Here is an 18,460-nt window from a genome sequence, read left to right on the forward strand (position 1 = left end):
GAGAAGACATTTATACCTAGATACTTGATATTTCCTGATTGCAAAGATAAGTTCAGATCTTGGGCTGCTTGTTTTTTTTTCAATATTAGAATTTCTCGTAAGGAAAAAGCGTTTTGAGGAAAAGATTGAAAAATCCCTGTTTGTTTCATTTCTGAGTCTTCACACATTGCCAAGAACAAAATATTGGTCTTCCATACATTCCTTTATTATTTTGGCAGATTGCTAATGTCTTATACATTATACATACCATGAATATATTAAATATGAAAAGGAATATTAAAATCAGCAAATATACTGTCATCCAAGAAACTTGGATGAGTGATGAAATGTTTCTCCCACTGAAAACACTACGTCCAGATGAACATACTCAACCTTTTGGGTTTCTAAATGAAACTGTTTATTATCAAGTGGAAAAACCTAATAATTGGTTGGGCCACCCTTAGCAGCAACAACTGCAATCAGGCGTTTGTGATAACTGGCAGTCTTTTACAGTGCTATGGAGGAATTTTGGCCCACTCATCTCTGGGGAATTGCTGTAATTGAGCCACACTGGAGGGTTCTCGAGCATGGACCATCTTTTTGAGGTCATGCCACAGCATCTGGATTAGCATTGATTCAGGTCAGGACTTTGACTAGGCCACTCCAATGTCTTCATTTTGTTTTTCTTAAGCCATTCAGAGGTGGACTTCATGTTGTGTTTTGGATCGCTGTCCTGCTGCAGAACCCAAGTGCACTTCAACTTGAGGTCACAAACAGATGACAGGACAGTCTCCTTCAGGATGTTTTGGTAAACAGCAGAATTCATGGTTCCATTTACCACAGCAAATCTTCAGGTCCTCAGGCAGCAAAACAGCCCCAGACCATCACACTACCACCAGTATGTTTTACTTTTGGTTCTTAAATGCACTGTTATTTTTACACCAGACACAAATCTTCTGAAAAGTTCACCTTTTGTCTTGTCAGTCCACAGAGTATTTTCCCAAAGTCCCAGGGATCATCAAGATGTTTTCTGGGAAAACTGAGATGAGCCTTTATGTTCCTTTTCCTCAGCAGTGGTTTTCATCTTGGAACTCTTCCATGCTGGCCATTTTTGCTCGGGCTCTTTCTTATGGTGGAGTTACGGACCTTAACCGAGGCAAGTGAGGCCTGCTGGTCTTTGGCTGTTGTTCTGGGGTCTTTTGTGACCTCTTGGATTAGTTGTTGTGGTGCTCTTGGGATAATTTTGAAAATTAAAATTAAGGGGTGGCTGTAGCTCAGGAGGTAGAGCAGGTCACCTACTGATCAGAAGGTTGGTGCAAGTATCCCTGAGCAAGATACTATCCACAAGTTGCATCCATGAATGTGTGTGAACGCTTAGATAGAAAGCACTTAAAGCATAGTGCTTTCTATCTAGTGGGTGAATGTGGCATGTTGTATAAAGTGCACTGAATGCTTTGCATGAGTAGAAAATTGCCTCATAAGAATCAGTCCATTTATCATTTAGGTCAGCTGGCCACTTGGAAAGGTTCACCACTGTTCCATATTTTTCCCATTTGTAGATAATGGCTCTCACTGTGGTTTGTTGGAGTCCCACAGCTTTAGAAATGGTTTTTATAACCTTTTCCAGACTGAGAAATTACTTTGTTTCTTTGTTCCTGAAGTTCCTTGGATTGCGGCATGATGCATGGCTTTTTAGGATCTTTTGGTCTACACCACTTTGTCAGGTTTGTCCTATTTAAGTGATTTCTTGAAGAACAGTTGTGGCAGTAATAACGCCTGAGTGTGGCTAGAGAAACTGAAATCAGCTTTTCAAAGATGTGATACACCGCAGTTAATTTATGTTATAACAGGGGAGGGCAATCAGGTTTTCACAGGGGCATCCATGTACAAGTGCATTTATTTCCCACCTTAATCATAAACATATTTATTTAGAAACTGCATTTTGTGTTTACTTGTGTTCTCTATGTCACGCTTTCATCAGGGTCCTAACAGTACTTATTACAGACAACATTTTAAATGTCATGTCCATCTGAATAGAAAAGAATTAAAACATATGAGATAATGAGGTTTCACCAAGGATTGGACGGTATAAACCTGAACTGCTTAATAAGCGATACATTATGCAAATAAAGTATGATAATGATTAAAAATGGTTTAAACCCATAAAAATAAAAAATATGAACCACTATTAAAAAGTCCTGTGGAAACCTGCTGGAAACAAACTCTTAAGAAAGAAAATCCAAAATGTGACCCATTTTTTCCTATGAGAATTAACTTGACCTCCTCTCTGGTTGGGCCTAATCATCTCTATGCTTATAAACAATAAGGATAATGTTTTTCGTGGATGCACCCAACGACAGGACTGGTAGTGTATTTTTTCATAATGAAGCCCCTGTGTAACACTGGTGAATTTTAACTTGATCAGAAGATTTAACATGACTACTGAGCTGGTGGTCAATAATTAATAAATACACAAAGGTTGATTATGTTTATGCAGATATCATGTATTAAAACAAAAAGAATAATAAAAATAAACAAATATCCACTCTTGCTGCAGCAGTTGAATCCAAAACCGATTTAAAGTGCACAAAGACGACCAAGTTTTCTTTTAGCCTAGAACAAGCAATAAAGACTCACAAATTACACAAATATTCCCCCTGAATAAACAACAGTCACTACAATTACAAAAACACTGGCCCACACAGGAGGGATACCATCCATAGTTTTATATGCATACTGTTTCGGGGTCCTGGGTTTGGGGTGAAACCCTCCATGCATGGTCAGGAGCTTCCTTGTCTTTATGTCAGTGGCTTCTATCTCCTCCTTTGCCCAGCTTGACCTGTTCACCAGCAGGGCATAGTTGTTAACTGCCCAGATCTTGTTCCTCCCATTCAGCTGTCTTCAGGACTTGCATTACCCTCTGCAGGTATTTGGAAGTTGCGGATTTCCTTGCAGCCTCTTCATGGTTCCCATTTGCTTGTGGGATTCCCAGGTACGTGTAGCTGTCCTCATTGACTGCAATGTTGCCTTTTAGTAGTACAGTCCCCTCAGTTCTGACTACTTTCCCTCTCTTCCTTACCATCTTCTCCAGTTTGACACACCAATGTCGTTGCTATAGATCCTGGTGTGATGGTGGTGTGGATCAGTATATTGATGTCTCGTTCACTAGTGGCAGCTGTTGTGTTCAATTTTTTTTAGAAGGATCTGTCGTTATCTGTTGTTTAAAAAGATTTAATTTGCTTTGGCAGTTGAAATTAAAAGTTACAGCGCTGGACCTTTGCGTGATACAATAGTCTGCCTCACAGAAAGCATAACCCTGAAACATGCTGTACATACGGTGGCCCTGAGAGGCCAAACGGACTGCAACTTAAGAAAACACCAGCAATAAGAAAAACGCTGCAAAAGCACACACAACACAATGGAAATAGGAAAAAATAAAGCAGAAATAGGAAAAACGACAACGGAAATAGGAAAAAACAGCAAAAGGGAAGTGTTTCTGGGGAGACAATATCACGACGGACCAGTTGTGGGAACCAAAATATGCTAAGAATTGCGCTGGGAGACACTTAAAAGAAGTGGAGGATCTATCGGTTTTGTGAGGAAAGAAAAGACGCGAGGTAAGTGTGTTAGCCTGACTATTAGCCTAAAAATCTGTCATCAGTATTATGTGAATCATGATAAAACACGCCACGCAACTGGTCTGTCAGGTTATTGTCTCCCCAGAAACACTTCCCTTGTGCTTTTGGAAATCTTTTTTTTCCTATTTCTGTTGTGTTTTGTGTGCTTTTGCAGCGTTTTTCTTATTGCTGATGTTTTCTTAAGCTGCAGTCCGTTTGGCCTCTCAGGGCCACTGTATGTACAGCTTTATACACCGCGTTCCAAATTATTATGCAAATAGTGTTATAAAGATTAAATAAGTTGTTTTTCAATTAAACTCATCGATGGAATTGTGTCTCAGGGTTCTTTGGATCCCTGAAATTAATCTCGGACACCTGTGATCATTAGTTTGACAGGTGAGCCCAGTTATAGGAAAAAATACTAAAGAAGGATGTTCCACATTATTAAGCAGATCACCATTTTCAAGCAATATGGGAAAGAAAAATGATCTCTCTGCTGCTGAAAAGCATGAAATAGTTGAATCCCTTGGACACGTAATGAAAACCTTAGATATTTCACAAAAACTTAAGCGTGTTCACCATAATGTTAAGAGATTTGTGGCTGAGTCACAGCATACACGGGTATTTTTATTATGTTATGCTTAAAAGTACGCTTCATTATCTAGATGTGTTTTGCTAAATGGGGAAGTTACACTCTGTGCAGGCTTCCTGCACGCAGCACGGTTTCTATTTTCTCTCTTCCTGTATGTGCTCTCTGAATAAAGACTCTTTCTTTTTACTGCAGGGTGCGAGTCTCCCTGAGTCTCACCCGTGTACACGTTAAACCTGTCTGAGCGTTTTTATTCTGACCTGAGTTGCAATACAGGAAAACTCCTGACATTTCTTGGTCCTTCGAGCCGGATGGGACACAGCACTTTTGTGTGACCCCACAGGAAAGCCTCATCGAGTCCTGCCGTCGTGAGAAGCCCGCGCTGAAGTCTGTCGACAGCTCCTGTCCAGGTACAGGATAAAGTCCAGAGACGTGAATTCGGGTTCTGGCCAGCGTTCTTATAAGTGGTCCACGGCGGTGGGGGTCGATGAGGTAGACCTGAGAGACCGGCAGCAACCAGGTGAATATTAACACTCAGACACCTCGCGTAAAACGTTTAGGCTCGCCCAGAGGGGCTGGTAGCATTTTAAAATACAATAGAGCTCGTCTGGGACTGGTAGCTCCCCCGTAGTGGGTAAAGTAAAGAACCGAAAGCACTGTATCGAACGGTTCAATACCGAAACATATATTCTTGCACCACTAATATCTCTCTCTCTCTCTCTCTATATATATACATGTGTACAGGGTGGGCCATTTATATGGATACACCATAATAAAATGGGAATGGTTGGTGATATTAAAGTCCTGTTTGTGGCACATTAGTATATGTGAGGGGCAAACTCCTCAAGATGGTGGTGACCATGGTGGCCATTTAGAAGTCGGCCATCTTGGATACAACTTTGTTTTTCAATAGGAAGAGGGCCATGTGACACATCAAACTTATTGGTAATGTCACAAGAAAAACAATGGTGTGCTTGGTTTCAACGTAACTTTATTCTTTCATGAGTTATTTACAAGTTTCTCTTTGTTCACAGACATTGACATGTCGAAGAGGTTAACACGTGAGGAGGCGGATCGAAATTGTGTTGATATCTGGTGAACGCAGTAACCGGTCATTGCAGCAGATTTCAATGCAAGACACCCCACGAGACCACCCATGTCCCATGCTACAGTTAGCAAACTGCTTGCTAAGTTTCATGAAACTGGTTCAGTGTTGGATTTGCCAAAATGTGGACGCAAGAAAACTGTCACTAATGAAGAAACATCAGTGGCTGTCCTAGCTTCATTCAGCAAGAGCCCACAGCGTAGCACTCGCCGCATGTCACTGGAGAGTGGCGTTAGTCGAACATCCCTTCGGCGGATATTAGCTACTCACAAATGGCACCCTTACAAACTCCAGCTACTGCAGCATCTCAACGAGGATGACCCAGATCGGCGCACAGAATTTGCAGAATGGGCAAAACAAAAATTGGAACAGGACCCTCAGTTCACGCAGAAGATTTTGTTCAGTGATGAGGCAAACTTTTATGTGAATGGTGAAGTTAACAAACAAAACCACCGCTATTGGTCTGACACTAACCCACATTGGATGGATCCCTCCAAGACTGTTGGAACAACAAAAGTGATGGTTTGGTGTGGTATATGGGGTACAACGATAGTGGGTCCATTCTTCATCAATGGAAACCTCAAGACCACTGGATATTTGAAATTGCTACATGATGATGTGTTTCCCTCTTTATGCACTGAAGCTGGCACGTTCCCTGAGTTTTTCCAGCAAGATGGTGCACCACCACATTATGGGTGCCAGGTCCGAGCATTCCTAGATGAACAGTTTCCTGGAAAGTGGATTGGTCGTCGTGGGCCAGTTGAATGGCCCCCAAGGTCTCCCGATCTGACCCCCTTAGACTTTTATCTTTGGGGTCATCTGAAGGCAATTGTCTATGGTGTGAAGATACGAGATGTGCAGCACCTGAAACTACAGATACTGGATGCCTGTGCTGGCATTTCTCCTGCGGTGTTGCTATCAGTGTGTGAAGAGTGGGAGAAGAGGGTTGCATTGACAATCCAACACAATGGGCAGCACATTGAACACATTTTATAAGTGGTCAGAAACTTGTAAATAACTCATGAAAGAATAAAGTTACGTTGAAACCAAGCACACCATTGCTTTTCTTGTGACATTACCATAAGTTTGATGTGTCACATGGCCCTCCTCCTATTGAAAAAACAAAAGTATCCAAGATGGCCGACTTCTAAATGACCACCATGGTCACCACCCATCTTGAGGAGTTTGCCCCCTCACATATACTAATGTGCCACAAACAGGACTTTAATATCACCAACCATTCATATTTATACATATATTTGTATATATATATGTATATGTGTGTGTGTGTGTGTGTGTGTGTGTGTATATATATATATATATAAAAAACACCCAGCACGCCCCTGCGGGCGGTTTATCCTTCAAGCTCGGGTCCTCTACCAGAGGCCTGGGAGCTTGAGGGTCCTGCGCAGTATCTTAGCTGTTCCCAGGACTGCGCTCTTCTGGACAGAGATCTCCGATGTTGTTCCCGGGATCTGCTGGAGCCACTCGCCTAGCTTGGGAGTCACCGCACCTAGTGCTCCGATTACCACGGGGACCACCGTTACCTTCACCCTCCACATCCTCTCGAGCTCTTCTCTGAGCCCTTGGTATTTCTCCAGCTTCTCGTGTTCCTTCTTCCTGATATTGCTGTCATTCGGAACCGCTACATCGATCACTACAGCCGTCTTCTTCTGTTTGTCTACCACCACTATGTCCGGTTGGTTAGCCACCACCATTTTGTCCGTCTGCATCTGGAAGTCCCACAGGATCTTAGCTCGGTCATTCTCCATCACCCTTGGGGGCATCTCCCATTTTGACCTCGGGACTTCCAGGTTATACTTGGCACAGATGTTCCTGTACACTATGCCGGCCACTTGGTTATGGCGTTCCATGTATGCCTTGCCTGCTAGCATCTTGCACCCTGCTGTTATGTGCTGGATTGTCTCTGGGGCATCTTTACACAGCCTGCACCTGGGGTCTTGCCTGGTGTGATAGACCCCAGCCTCTATGGATCTTGTACTCAGAGCTTGTTCTTGTGCTGCCATGATTAGTGCCTCTGTGCTGTCTTTCAGTCCAGCTTTGTCCAGCCACTGGTAGGATTTCTGTATATCAGCCACCTCCTCTATCTGCCGGTGGTACATACCGTGCAGGGGCCTGTCCTTCCATGATGGTTCCTCGCCTTCCTCCTCTTTCTTGGGTTTCTGCTGCCTGAGGTATTCACTGAGCACACTGTCAGTTGGGGCCATCTTCGTGATGTATTCGTGGATGTTTCTTGTCTCATCCTGGACTGTGGTGCTGACACTCACCAGTCCCGGCCCCTTCCTTCCGCTTAGCGTACAACCTCAGGGTGCTAGACTTGGGGTGAAACCCTCCATGCATGGTAAGGAGCTTTCTTGTCTTGATGTCAGTGATTTCTATCTCCTCCTTTGGCCAGCCTATTACCCCAGCAGGGTACCTGATCACGGGCAGGCGTGGGTGTTGATGGCCCGGATCTTGTTCTTACCGTTCAGCTGACTCCTCAGGACTTGCCTGACCCTCTGCAGGTACTTGGTGGTTGCAGCTTTCCTAGCGCCCTCTTCATGGTTCCCATTCGCCTGTGGGATCCCCAGGTACTTGTAACTGTCCTCTATGTCTGCAATGTTGCCTTCTGGTAGTTCAATCCCCTCAGTTCTGACTACCTTCCCTCTCTTTGTTACCATCCGACTACACTTCTCCAGCCCGAATGACATTCCAATGTCATTGCTGTATAGCCTGGTAGTGTGTATCAGTGAATCGATGTCTCGTTCACTCTTGGCATACAGCTTGATGTCATCCATGTACAGGAGGTGGCTGTTCTGCATAGGCCTGAACCCCCTCAGTGAGATCATATATATATATATATATATATGTGTGTATATATATATATATATGTGTGTATATATATGTATATATATGTGTATATATATGTATATATATGTATATATATATATATATATATATATGTGTATATATATGTATATATGTGTATATATATATGTGTATATATATGTATATATATGTGTATATATATATATATATATATATATATATATATATATATATATATATATATATATATATGTGTATATAAAACACCCAGCACGCCCCTGCGGGCGGTTTATCCTTCAAGCTCGGGTCCTCTATCAGAGGCCTGGGAGCTTGAGGGTCCTCTGCAGTATCTTAGCTGTTCCCAGGACTGCGCTCTTCTGGGCAGAGATGTCCGATGTTGTTCCCGGGATCTGCTGGAGCCACTCGCCTAGCTTGGGAGTCACCGCACCTAGTGCTCCGATTACCACGGGGACCACCGTTACCTTCACCCTCCACATTCTCTCGAGCTCTTCTCTGAGCCCTTGGTATTTCTCCAGCTTCTCGTGTTCCTTCTTCCTGATATTGCTGTCATTCGGAACCACTACATCGATCACTACGGCCGTCGTCTTCTGTTTGTCTACCACCACTATGTCCGGTTGGTTAGCCACCACCTTTTTTATATATATATATATATATATATATATATATGTGTGTGTGTATATGTACATATATATCGCACATCTCACGCACAAAGCACATATCAAGAGACAAGCCATCTACTTTGGTGTCCTCTTCTTCAAATGTAAAGTTGAAAAAGTTCATTGTTTTCTTCATTACATTATGGTCAAAATTTGATTCGTGAGATAGCTTTGTTTTTTCAACTACATACTTTTATAATTTTAAATTAAAACAGGTTATGGTCTTTTGCTTTTACAACTACACTGTAGTTTCTTACTATTGATCGCAAAAGATTTGTTCTTAGTAATCACAATTCCATACTTAAAAAAACCCATCACAGTGAGCAGGTGCCTTACCTATAATCCATTCTTGAAATCCCTTCCCAGGCACCTTAACGCCCACTCACATCTTGCGTCAGTTGATCTCAAAAGGTCACATGATAGCATGAGGCAAGGTGTCACAATGGTTTCACCCGACGCCTTGCTGATAATGACCACACCCTTTTTCACAACATGGCTCATTTGATGAGACATATGATCAATAGCGACTCTCTTAACCTCCTAAGACCTGAACTCTTCCACGGCATGCATTTTTAATTTCTCTTTGATATTTGGGCTGATTGGGACCTGATGAATGTAAAAACAAAGAATCACCAGATTTTTTTTTTTACCGGATTTTTGTGTCTAAGAAATATGAGAGCCACATATGAGGATATTCGTTAAAAATTTCGATAGAGCAGTAGCAGTATAATGTCCTCGTACGTGGATATCAGGCCCTTGTAGAGCAAAATTGAGTATTTAGGTCTAAATAGCTCAAAATGTGATGTCCACATATGTGGACGCCAGGTCCTAGGAGGTTAAGGAACAACTCCCACCAGGGTTTAAATACCCGAGACTCTCCACTGTTTGGTTTAGGAGTGAAAAAGCTTCTTGGATGAGAAGTGAAATGTCTTCACGAAACTTAAAGAAGTCAAGTTGCTTTTCTTTTCAAGCTCCATAGATCACATTACACTAATCTCTTAAATTAAATATGTTCTATAAAGGACTTTTGAATCACAGCTGAATTTACAGCAAATAAATCTATGCTTTTGGAAGCAATTTTATTAGGAAAATAAAGTGTTAGCTTTCTGGAGTCTAAACAGCTGTCTTTCTTGATTCAGCATTGGCACAGCAGTATCTGGATAAATGTTGCCCCCGACAACATGAAACAACAAAACAATTTTCTCACAAATGTTTAGTGTCATGTCAAAAGAGTGAAGGTAGTCATTTAAGGTAGAAATGATACTGTAAATAAACACAAAGCAAAGCAGTGTTCAGCAGTATTTACTAGTTGCAGTGTGCAGTGACAGTAAGGATGTCAAAGTCCAGTCACTGGGTTTCTCTCCATTGCTGACAAAGCAAAGATATCTGCACCGTACATGCCCAAATCTATTTTGGTTTTTATACTTTTTGTTTAAATAAGAAAAAAGCAAATATACATACTTTGTGAGCTAAAACTTTATAACATTTTTGTGGTTTACATTCAGGAACATTTAGGTTAAGTGAAAAACAAACAATAATCAAACACAAGATCAAATGAACAAATAAAAAAACGCAACATATTCACAATATGTATTTATAAAGACTATTTGTTGCCAAACAGTTTTTATATTACTAGATCCTAAAAGTCCAGACTCCCTTCCAGCATAATGAGCTATTATACTTTCTCCTTTGAGGGGATCCAGATATAGGGTCCTGAATGTTCTTCTATGACCTGTTTGCAGTGGTTATAAATGTCCTCCAAGGTTTCTCCTTGAACCAGTGCTGCAAATAAAAAAACATATGAATGAACCTTGTATGACACAGATACATCAAAGTTAGACACATTGATGTTTTTATTCAGGAAGCCAGGATTTGAAGATTCCTGAGATATGCTGGTAGGATTGGAATAAACCAACCCCAACCCCAGATTCATATGAAGTTGACTCAAACTGGGGGATTTCAACTGCATTTCCTTTTCCCCATTTGCTATTAGATTTGGTGAGTTATTTAGCGTCTCTGTTTAGCTTCTACAATTAGCTTTTCTATGAGTCTTGTGGTCCATGTACTGGAGAGAAAGAGCAAATGTAAACTCTGTCACTCTCCCAACCTATCCATCACAGAAGAAGAATATGAGGAATGTGAAAGCACACTACAGTGAAAGGCAGCCTTGATCCTTATACTGTGTGTACTGGTGGATTCATGCCAACATTCCTCTGGGGGAGCATGATATAATGCTTATGTGGCACATTTTTTAGTTACTGGCTTTGCTTGTGGAAATATGTAATTCCAGCAGTGCTGTCTGTAAACAGAAAGCATCAACAGTCCAGGTAAATATTACATAACCTTTTGATACATAGAATTGAGACAGAGTGATTCATATATGTTTTAAACAGTAGACTGGCATCAGTGCCCACAGTTTTATTTTTTACATGATTTAATTTCTTTATTTATGGAATTTGTAGACTGAATGGAGTTGGATGGTCTTGGCTTCTTCAGCACAGTATACTGCATCTAAGCAATGAATGTCCTGTATATCACAATAAAGCATTCACAGCATTACACTGCTTCTTCAAACAATGAAAGGAACACTTTTTAATCAGAATATTTAGCAGAATGCGTTGTTGATCTGTTTCAGCTACTTTGGTGTTAACGAATTAGCCTCGTGTGCACCAAAGGCCCAACAATGACACGACTCTCAAACAGGAATGGTTTAACCCGTGGAGGCCACTGACATCTTTTTCTGACCATTTTCTTTACTAGTTTGCATTTGTCCAGGGTCACTACTGACAGCATGAGCTGATACCTGGACCCTACTGAGGTTCCATACAAGCGTGTGGGGGCCATATAAAATACTACCCAGTGCCATGTTGAGTTGCTGGAATGAGAGTTTGGTCTTCGGTAGGTTGATAATTTTCATTTCCATCTTTATTCAAGGAGGGGAATGGAGAGTGCTTTCCAGCATACAGCTCACAGTCCTCAGCCTCCTCGGGAAGGTTGATGTCAGAGTATGGGACGAGGAGACTCCATCCATTAGTTAAACCTCAGATTCAATTCAATTCAATTTTTCATGTCAATCTAATTCAGTTTTATTTATCTACTGTCAAATCACAACAGTTGCTTTATGTTGTAAGGTAAAGACTCCAGAATAATACAGAGAAAACCCCAACACTCAGAGGGCCCACTATGAGCAAGCATAAATTAAGAGATGGTGTCTGTCTCCCAAATCCAAACTGGGAGCTGGTTCCTCAGAAGAGAGGACTGAAAGCTGAAGGCTCCGAACGCCTTCTTTGATTTCTCAAGTTCATTTATTACATGATTCAGCTGTGGGTACTGAGACAGGTTTAGAATTCCTAATGTTGTGCATCTGGTGACGTCGTGAGCTCAGACCAGACCAATAGAATTAGTCTTCAAATGATTTTTAAATAGTTTCTTTCTGTTTTTGATGTACACCTTTCAAAACTTCAGCAAAAGTAGAAAAGTTATACATGCAAAACTCTATACAGCGTGTCGTTCTCCTGATTGAGGAGTAGAAGCTTTTTTAGTTGTCCGACTTAACCAATACTGTCACTGATGCCTTAGCTTTGGATTTAGACACTGTTCAAACAATGTTTGAGCTACAGTGATTCAGTATTAATGGTTTGTTTTAATACTGTACCTGTAAAGAATTCACCAAACTCCTGCTCAAGCTTCATCGCCCTGTCAAAGATCTTCTGGGCTTGTTCCTCTGTCAGTCTCTTATTCATGGCCCTGTATACACACACACACACACACACACATACACACACACACACACACACACACATGAAAAGAAATGTGCGCATACCAAATCAAACACACCTGTCTCTTATTTTATTTCAGATTAAGATGCCTGGGCCTACATTTCTGTTAAGATTTTACTACCTGGCCTTCTTGTGCTGAACTAAGCTGTTATGTTGGAGTGTTTGATTTCACTGTGCGGTTCACTGTTTCCTGGACAGAAGACGTCTGTGCAAACTCCAGGATGGCTTAGTTGACAAATTCATGTGTCCATCGGCTTACAGCTGCTAGTATTGCATGTCTGAATAGTGCTTCTAAAGAACTACTGTAATAGTGTGGGGGTGGGACAAAACCTCTATTGGTAGTTTGTGACAAAAGACCACATGAATACTCACATTAATGAATCAATAGACTTCGGTTTTATGAAGATGGCGATGGGATAGAGTTGTGCTACTTGTAGTCGTTTGATAGCATTTCCAGAAACATCCAGAATGCAGTGTTTACCCTGAGACAGAAGCACAGGTTTAGCTGTAGCACACAGAATCACACTAGCTCTCATATTAAGATTATTTTAAAAGAACTCTTATGTGTTTCTAAATCTTCTTTGCTTTGCAAAGTGCAGTGCAGCTGCTTTGATTTCTCAGAGAATATATTGCACTCTGCACACTTTCATATTTTAAATGCTTCTCTGTGACGCTGCTGGCAAACGGAGCTCAGACACAGATCAAATCTTACCCTCTCAGCCACGTATTTGACAGAATGGACGCTCGTTCCATAGAGATTATCATTATACTGCCCAGCCTCAATGAACTTGTGCTCTTGGATATCCTTCTCCATCTGTTCCCTCGACATCACAAAGTGGTAGTCTCGCCCATCAACCTCGTAGTCCCTCTTTGGTCGAGTGGTATCTTCAGTATGAGCAGGTACATGAACTCTTAGTAACTTTACATTTGCTATAATTCTATCTAAATGGATAAGTAACTCACTCACATTTTACAATTCTCACATTAACTGTAACAAATTCACCTTTAAAGCTATCCAACAGAGATTAAAGGGCTAAACTGGAAACATGGGATAAACACTGCTAGCACATCACAGCACAGTAATAACATAGTAATGCTGGGATAACAGTTTAATAATGAACAAGTAAAATACATTTCAGTCATACTGATATACTTGTGATTAATACCAAGGTACTGCATGGCCTTTACTTCAGTAAGTAGATGGTATTACTTGCATGTTCTGTCTTTATTATCACACTAATACTAAAACCACTCTTACCATGTTATTACCAAGCTGTAAACGTGATCATGTTTTTGAACTCACAGGTAAGCGCCTCTGTTATATGGAGAGGATGTGGCACAGAATTCTATATTATTAGTGTACCATAATGATATGATAATAACAACAATAATAATAACAATAATAATATCAATGACAGCTTTAAGTAAATTTGAATGGATCTCTTTAAAGAAATTCCACATTATATACACACTGTGGTTCCAAAAAGATGAATGGACTTGTTTATGGGAACACACTACTTCACTTTAACGGACTTTCTAAACAGTAAGTTGAGAGAATCAGTTCATGGGCTCACTTACCTTGGTAACCTGAACGGTTAGCAGCTTTATATGGTTTGAAGGGTAAATTCAAATAAGAGATGGGTAAATAAAAACATGCAAAATCAAAACTGCTGCAGCTGATGACAAACACAACACACACAACTGAAGAAGAAGAAGGTTGATCCTGATGGGTCAGCTTGTGACAGCTTTCTCTTACAAACCAGCAATACCCATGCTTCGTGGGTGTTCCTCTGGTACTGTGTGGAGAAGATTACAAGATCTATTCTCACAATGGAGACCATATATACTTTGTTTACTACAATGAGAAGGCTGGTGGAATCTGTGTGAGCTGTCCCTCAGCTGCTGATGGAATAGCTGCAGTTTTCTATCCATCTATCCATTTTCTTAACTGTTTGTCTAATTTAGGGTCGCAGGGAGTTGCTGCCTATTCAGGCTGTCCAAGGGTCAAAGGTGGAATCTACCTGAGCAGACCACCAGCAGAGTGAGACAGACAACCGCTCACTCTCACATTCACACATACTGTATTCAGACATACTGTAGAATGGCCACAGGCATGCATGTTAAGCAAACATCCATGTTTTTGTACTGCGGATGGATAGGAGCCTGAGAGAGCGCAGACAGTAGCAGGGAGAGCATGCAGACTCTACACAGAAAGGTCTCCGATGGATGCAGACGTAGACATTTCTTCCATTAAACTGGAATACTACATGTCCTGTTTCAGTTTTCCACTTCATCCTTACATTAGCAATGCAAAGTCAAATACTTACGCGGCACACAAGATCCAAACTTGTCTGGGAACTCTGATATGAGGTCATCATTGATTCTTTCCTTCATGGGTCCCAGGATTATGACGGGTCTGGCATAGTTAACTAAAGGAAAAACACAGACTTCTTAGCGATTTCATAAAAAGTAAACTCTTAGAGGACCGTAGCATAGCTTTAGTTATGTTGTTGTTATCTACAAAGGATATATCGATTCTTGTAATAGAAAAATGAATAAATAGTGTGATTAAGAAAATATCTAGAGTAGACAGCAGGAACTGGGAAACTGTACAGTTCTTGCAAAGTTTATACATTTCGATTTCACATGTGGGGCAGTTTGTGGTAAGAAAATTTATTAAAACCATCCCTAATTTTAGAAACAAAGTTGGGCTGTTTTGTTTGCTTAACAGAAAAGAGGAATAATATGGAATTTAGGTTGGCACACAAAAACTATTTGAAAAAAAAAATAGTTTGTAAAAAAATATGAAACTAAATTTTAACAAAATATATAATTTCAAGAAGCTATAAAAACCAAAAAACCAATCAAGGTGTCAGAATGGGCTTACCCCCAATGCATCCACCCTTGTGACTGTCTGTGAATGTGGCATGTGCCAAAGTTCACAAAGCCCGAGATAGCTGTGACGTGTTTGTATTATTTAACTCAACAACTTGAAAGTGAAGCTCATTAATGCTCAGTGGCTGATGTGTGTAATGCTCGCTTTAAGGACACAAAAGAATGAATAAATTAATTAATTAAAAAAAACCCACAACCAATACAGCTTTTGTTCTCACAGCATCATACAACTGATTGTCCCCAAAAATCAGAACAGAATTGGGGAAAAGGCTTTTAAAAACGCTGCCCCTGTTTTCTGGAATATTCTGCAGAAGGAACTGAAACTGTCAGAGTTGTTTATGTTGATGGAGTTTAAGTCCATCTTTAAGGAAGAGAATAACTCTGTTAGTCCGTGTGATTGTTTTTAATGTCGCTCTTAACTGAACTGTTATTGTGTATTTTTCACATGTTTGTGCGGGATTTTGTATTTGTTATGTACTTATGTGGTACATGTATTTTTGACTTTTGCTGCCATGATCCCAGGTCTCTCTTGGAAATTAGATTTTTAATCTCAATTAGGTTTTTTCCTTGATAAATAAAGGACTAATAATAATAAAAAATAACTGGAACAGCAAAGTTTTGACTTACTTTCATGACGCATTACTGGTTCATATGAGAGAATCACTTCCTCTTGACTTCCTGTTGGGATATTTCACAAAATATAGTGCTACCTTTAGCTATCAGAATTTGTGGGCAACAAAGAAAAACCCATCAAAATACATGTAACAGTTCGAGATAACCCTGTAATAATCAACATTGTATTTATGTTTTACATTTACAGATATTTTAGTATCTTCTAAAGTTTACAAATGAAAACTTCAAAAAAAGTACACGTTGGTTTCAGTGATGCGTTTGTGTTGTCAATGCTAATAATTAGTTAATTTAGTAAACTTAAAAACGTGTCTTGATTTGAATTTTAGGTACTGAAACACGCATAATTAAATACTTTCAGTATTTAGCAATCATGTGCTAATCAAACTACTGGACATAAACACATACCCGCAACGCTGAAACATGATCTCCAACAGCAAATGACATTTTACTGTAGAAGGCCCAAACAAACAGATGTAACCGTGGCAACCTCTAAGACTGTCATTCAAGCTGTTATGCTCATAAACGAAAACAAAAGCACCATGCAAACATGCATGAAACAATATCCACATAGTAAGGCTGGAATAATAAAGGTCATGCTGGTGGAGTCGTGAGAGATCCCAGTGGTTCCTCCTTAGGCCGAATACAAGGTCATAACTGTGTCCTGCAGAACCTGCGACGCTTAACAAATCATGCAGTTCTCAGATAATGCAAGCATTACAGACGCGCCAAGGTATCAATGGAAGAAGCCACCGAAAGCATAAAAACTAACTCAATATATATATATATATATATATATATATATAATAAGATTTCAGTAGTTTAATTTAAATATTTGACCTCTGATGCATTTTAAATGATTCTTTAAAGTCTTCACCTTATACAAGAAAAAGATGGTTACTTGAAATCCTTACATGACATTATACAGATATTAAACATTTTTAAACCTCTGCCACATGTCATGTTTTAGTGAACCAAGAAGCAAGATAAAGCCAACAACTGCAGCATGCAGTAATGCAGGCAGAAGAACATTCAGACAACACAAGCTTTTTGTATTAGGGGGTGGGGGGTTGTAGAAGGAGGAACCATTTATGGACCAACTTACTTAATGTCTTTGTCCCATACCCATCATCACCTATCCCCAGGATGTCCTATTGGCCGTCCACAGAGAGCCAGAACAGAAGAAAGAGAGCAAGGAGGACAGCCACAACATAAGCAAAAGGTGGAGGAAATGAGGAGAGAGGATGCGGCCCACAGATCTGTCCTTCTCAAAACAATGAGCGGCCAGCAGGGGGAGCCAAAATACCAAATGTTGGACTGTACCTAGATGATCTCTGAAGGGAAACTGGGTCATATAATATCACCACAACATGAACAGCAGTGAATATGACAGCAGTGATTATGGCATTTCTGCATCAGAAAAGGACAGAAAACAAGGATGACTGCAAAGAGTAAAGGCCTCCGTGAGGTTCCCACACTTGAGAACACACCTGTGGTTTCCCTTCTGGCCTGACATGTGACCTACACTGACTGCATGAAAGCACGTATGTGTCTGTGAGCTTACTTACGGTCTGAATCACTGCCATCCTGCTCACCATCTTTGTTCTTGTAGAATGGGAACTTTCGTGTAAAGATGAAATTCTTTTTACGTTTGTCAGTGAATGACTGCGAAGGGAGAGAAAGCATGGGGCAAACAGGTGTATCATTGTCATGCAGACAAAACTGTTTGCAGGAAGTAGAATGTCAAGAAGTTAAGGAAGTGTTAATCATTGCTGCGTGTTTTAATTGGACCTAATAATATGTGAAACTTTGAGCCGAGCTGGCCACAGATACATAAGATCAACCAAAAACTAAAGACAATCACAAGACTGTCAGACAACAACAGCGATATGTAAATGACCGAGCTTCTTCTGCTGTGTTCCTAAATAAATCAGTATGAGATTGCACACTTCTTGACATGCCACCCATTTAAAATAAAAGCAAAGTGAGAGAACAAGTACCCAGAACATGCCATGAAAAATAAAATATAAGAATAAGGGTTCCATAAGAACACATAAAAACATGCAGTAATAGAAGGAAAAGATGGAATTTGAGAGGATGACAGCTGAAATAACCTGCCTGTATGTGCTGATGTGTGTCTATGGTTGTAGAATATATTGCACTTGATGCTTTGTAAATATACCACATCTGTTTCAAAAACGAAGTTGAGCTGATAATTCACAGGCGGTGAAGGTTTGACTTGTGGGAGGTAAGATTATCAACAGAAAACTGGCTGCTGCATATGTTTAACAAATGAAGTATATCTACAGTTGTAAGAAAAGGTTTGTGGCATTATCAGGATCTTTGCACTCATAGTTCTT

At 40.3% G+C, this 18,460-nt stretch overlaps 1 protein-coding gene across 4 annotated transcripts in view; it reads right to left on the reverse strand.

Moving 5' to 3' along the window:
- Nucleotides 1-9,917: 9,917 nt before the first annotated feature.
- The window catches only part of dlg2 (discs, large homolog 2 (Drosophila)), a 177,485-nt gene continuing 168,942 nt past the window's right edge, over nucleotides 9,918-18,460 (reverse strand). For 3 of the 4 annotated variants that reach the window (XM_039618617.1, XM_039618619.1, XM_039618618.1), the window contains 7 exons: nucleotides 17,669-17,765; nucleotides 16,098-16,148; nucleotides 14,903-15,004; nucleotides 13,288-13,460; nucleotides 12,948-13,057; nucleotides 12,452-12,543; nucleotides 9,918-10,578 (listed from right to left, as the gene is read on the reverse strand). In XM_039618617.1, coding sequence (XP_039474551.1) covers nucleotides 10,472-10,578; nucleotides 12,452-12,543; nucleotides 12,948-13,057; nucleotides 13,288-13,460; nucleotides 14,903-15,004; nucleotides 16,098-16,148; nucleotides 17,669-17,765 — 732 coding nt within the window. In that variant the 3' untranslated portion in view covers nucleotides 9,918-10,471. The remainder of the gene's footprint in view (nucleotides 10,579-12,451; nucleotides 12,544-12,947; nucleotides 13,058-13,287; nucleotides 13,461-14,902; nucleotides 15,005-16,097; nucleotides 16,149-17,668; nucleotides 17,766-18,460) is intronic. The other variant, XM_039618620.1, reaches the window with a different exon arrangement.

The sequence above is a fragment of the Oreochromis aureus genome, linkage group 10 (genome assembly GCF_013358895.1).
Source record: "Oreochromis aureus strain Israel breed Guangdong linkage group 10, ZZ_aureus, whole genome shotgun sequence".
Classification (NCBI taxonomy): domain Eukaryota; kingdom Metazoa; phylum Chordata; class Actinopteri; order Cichliformes; family Cichlidae; genus Oreochromis; species Oreochromis aureus.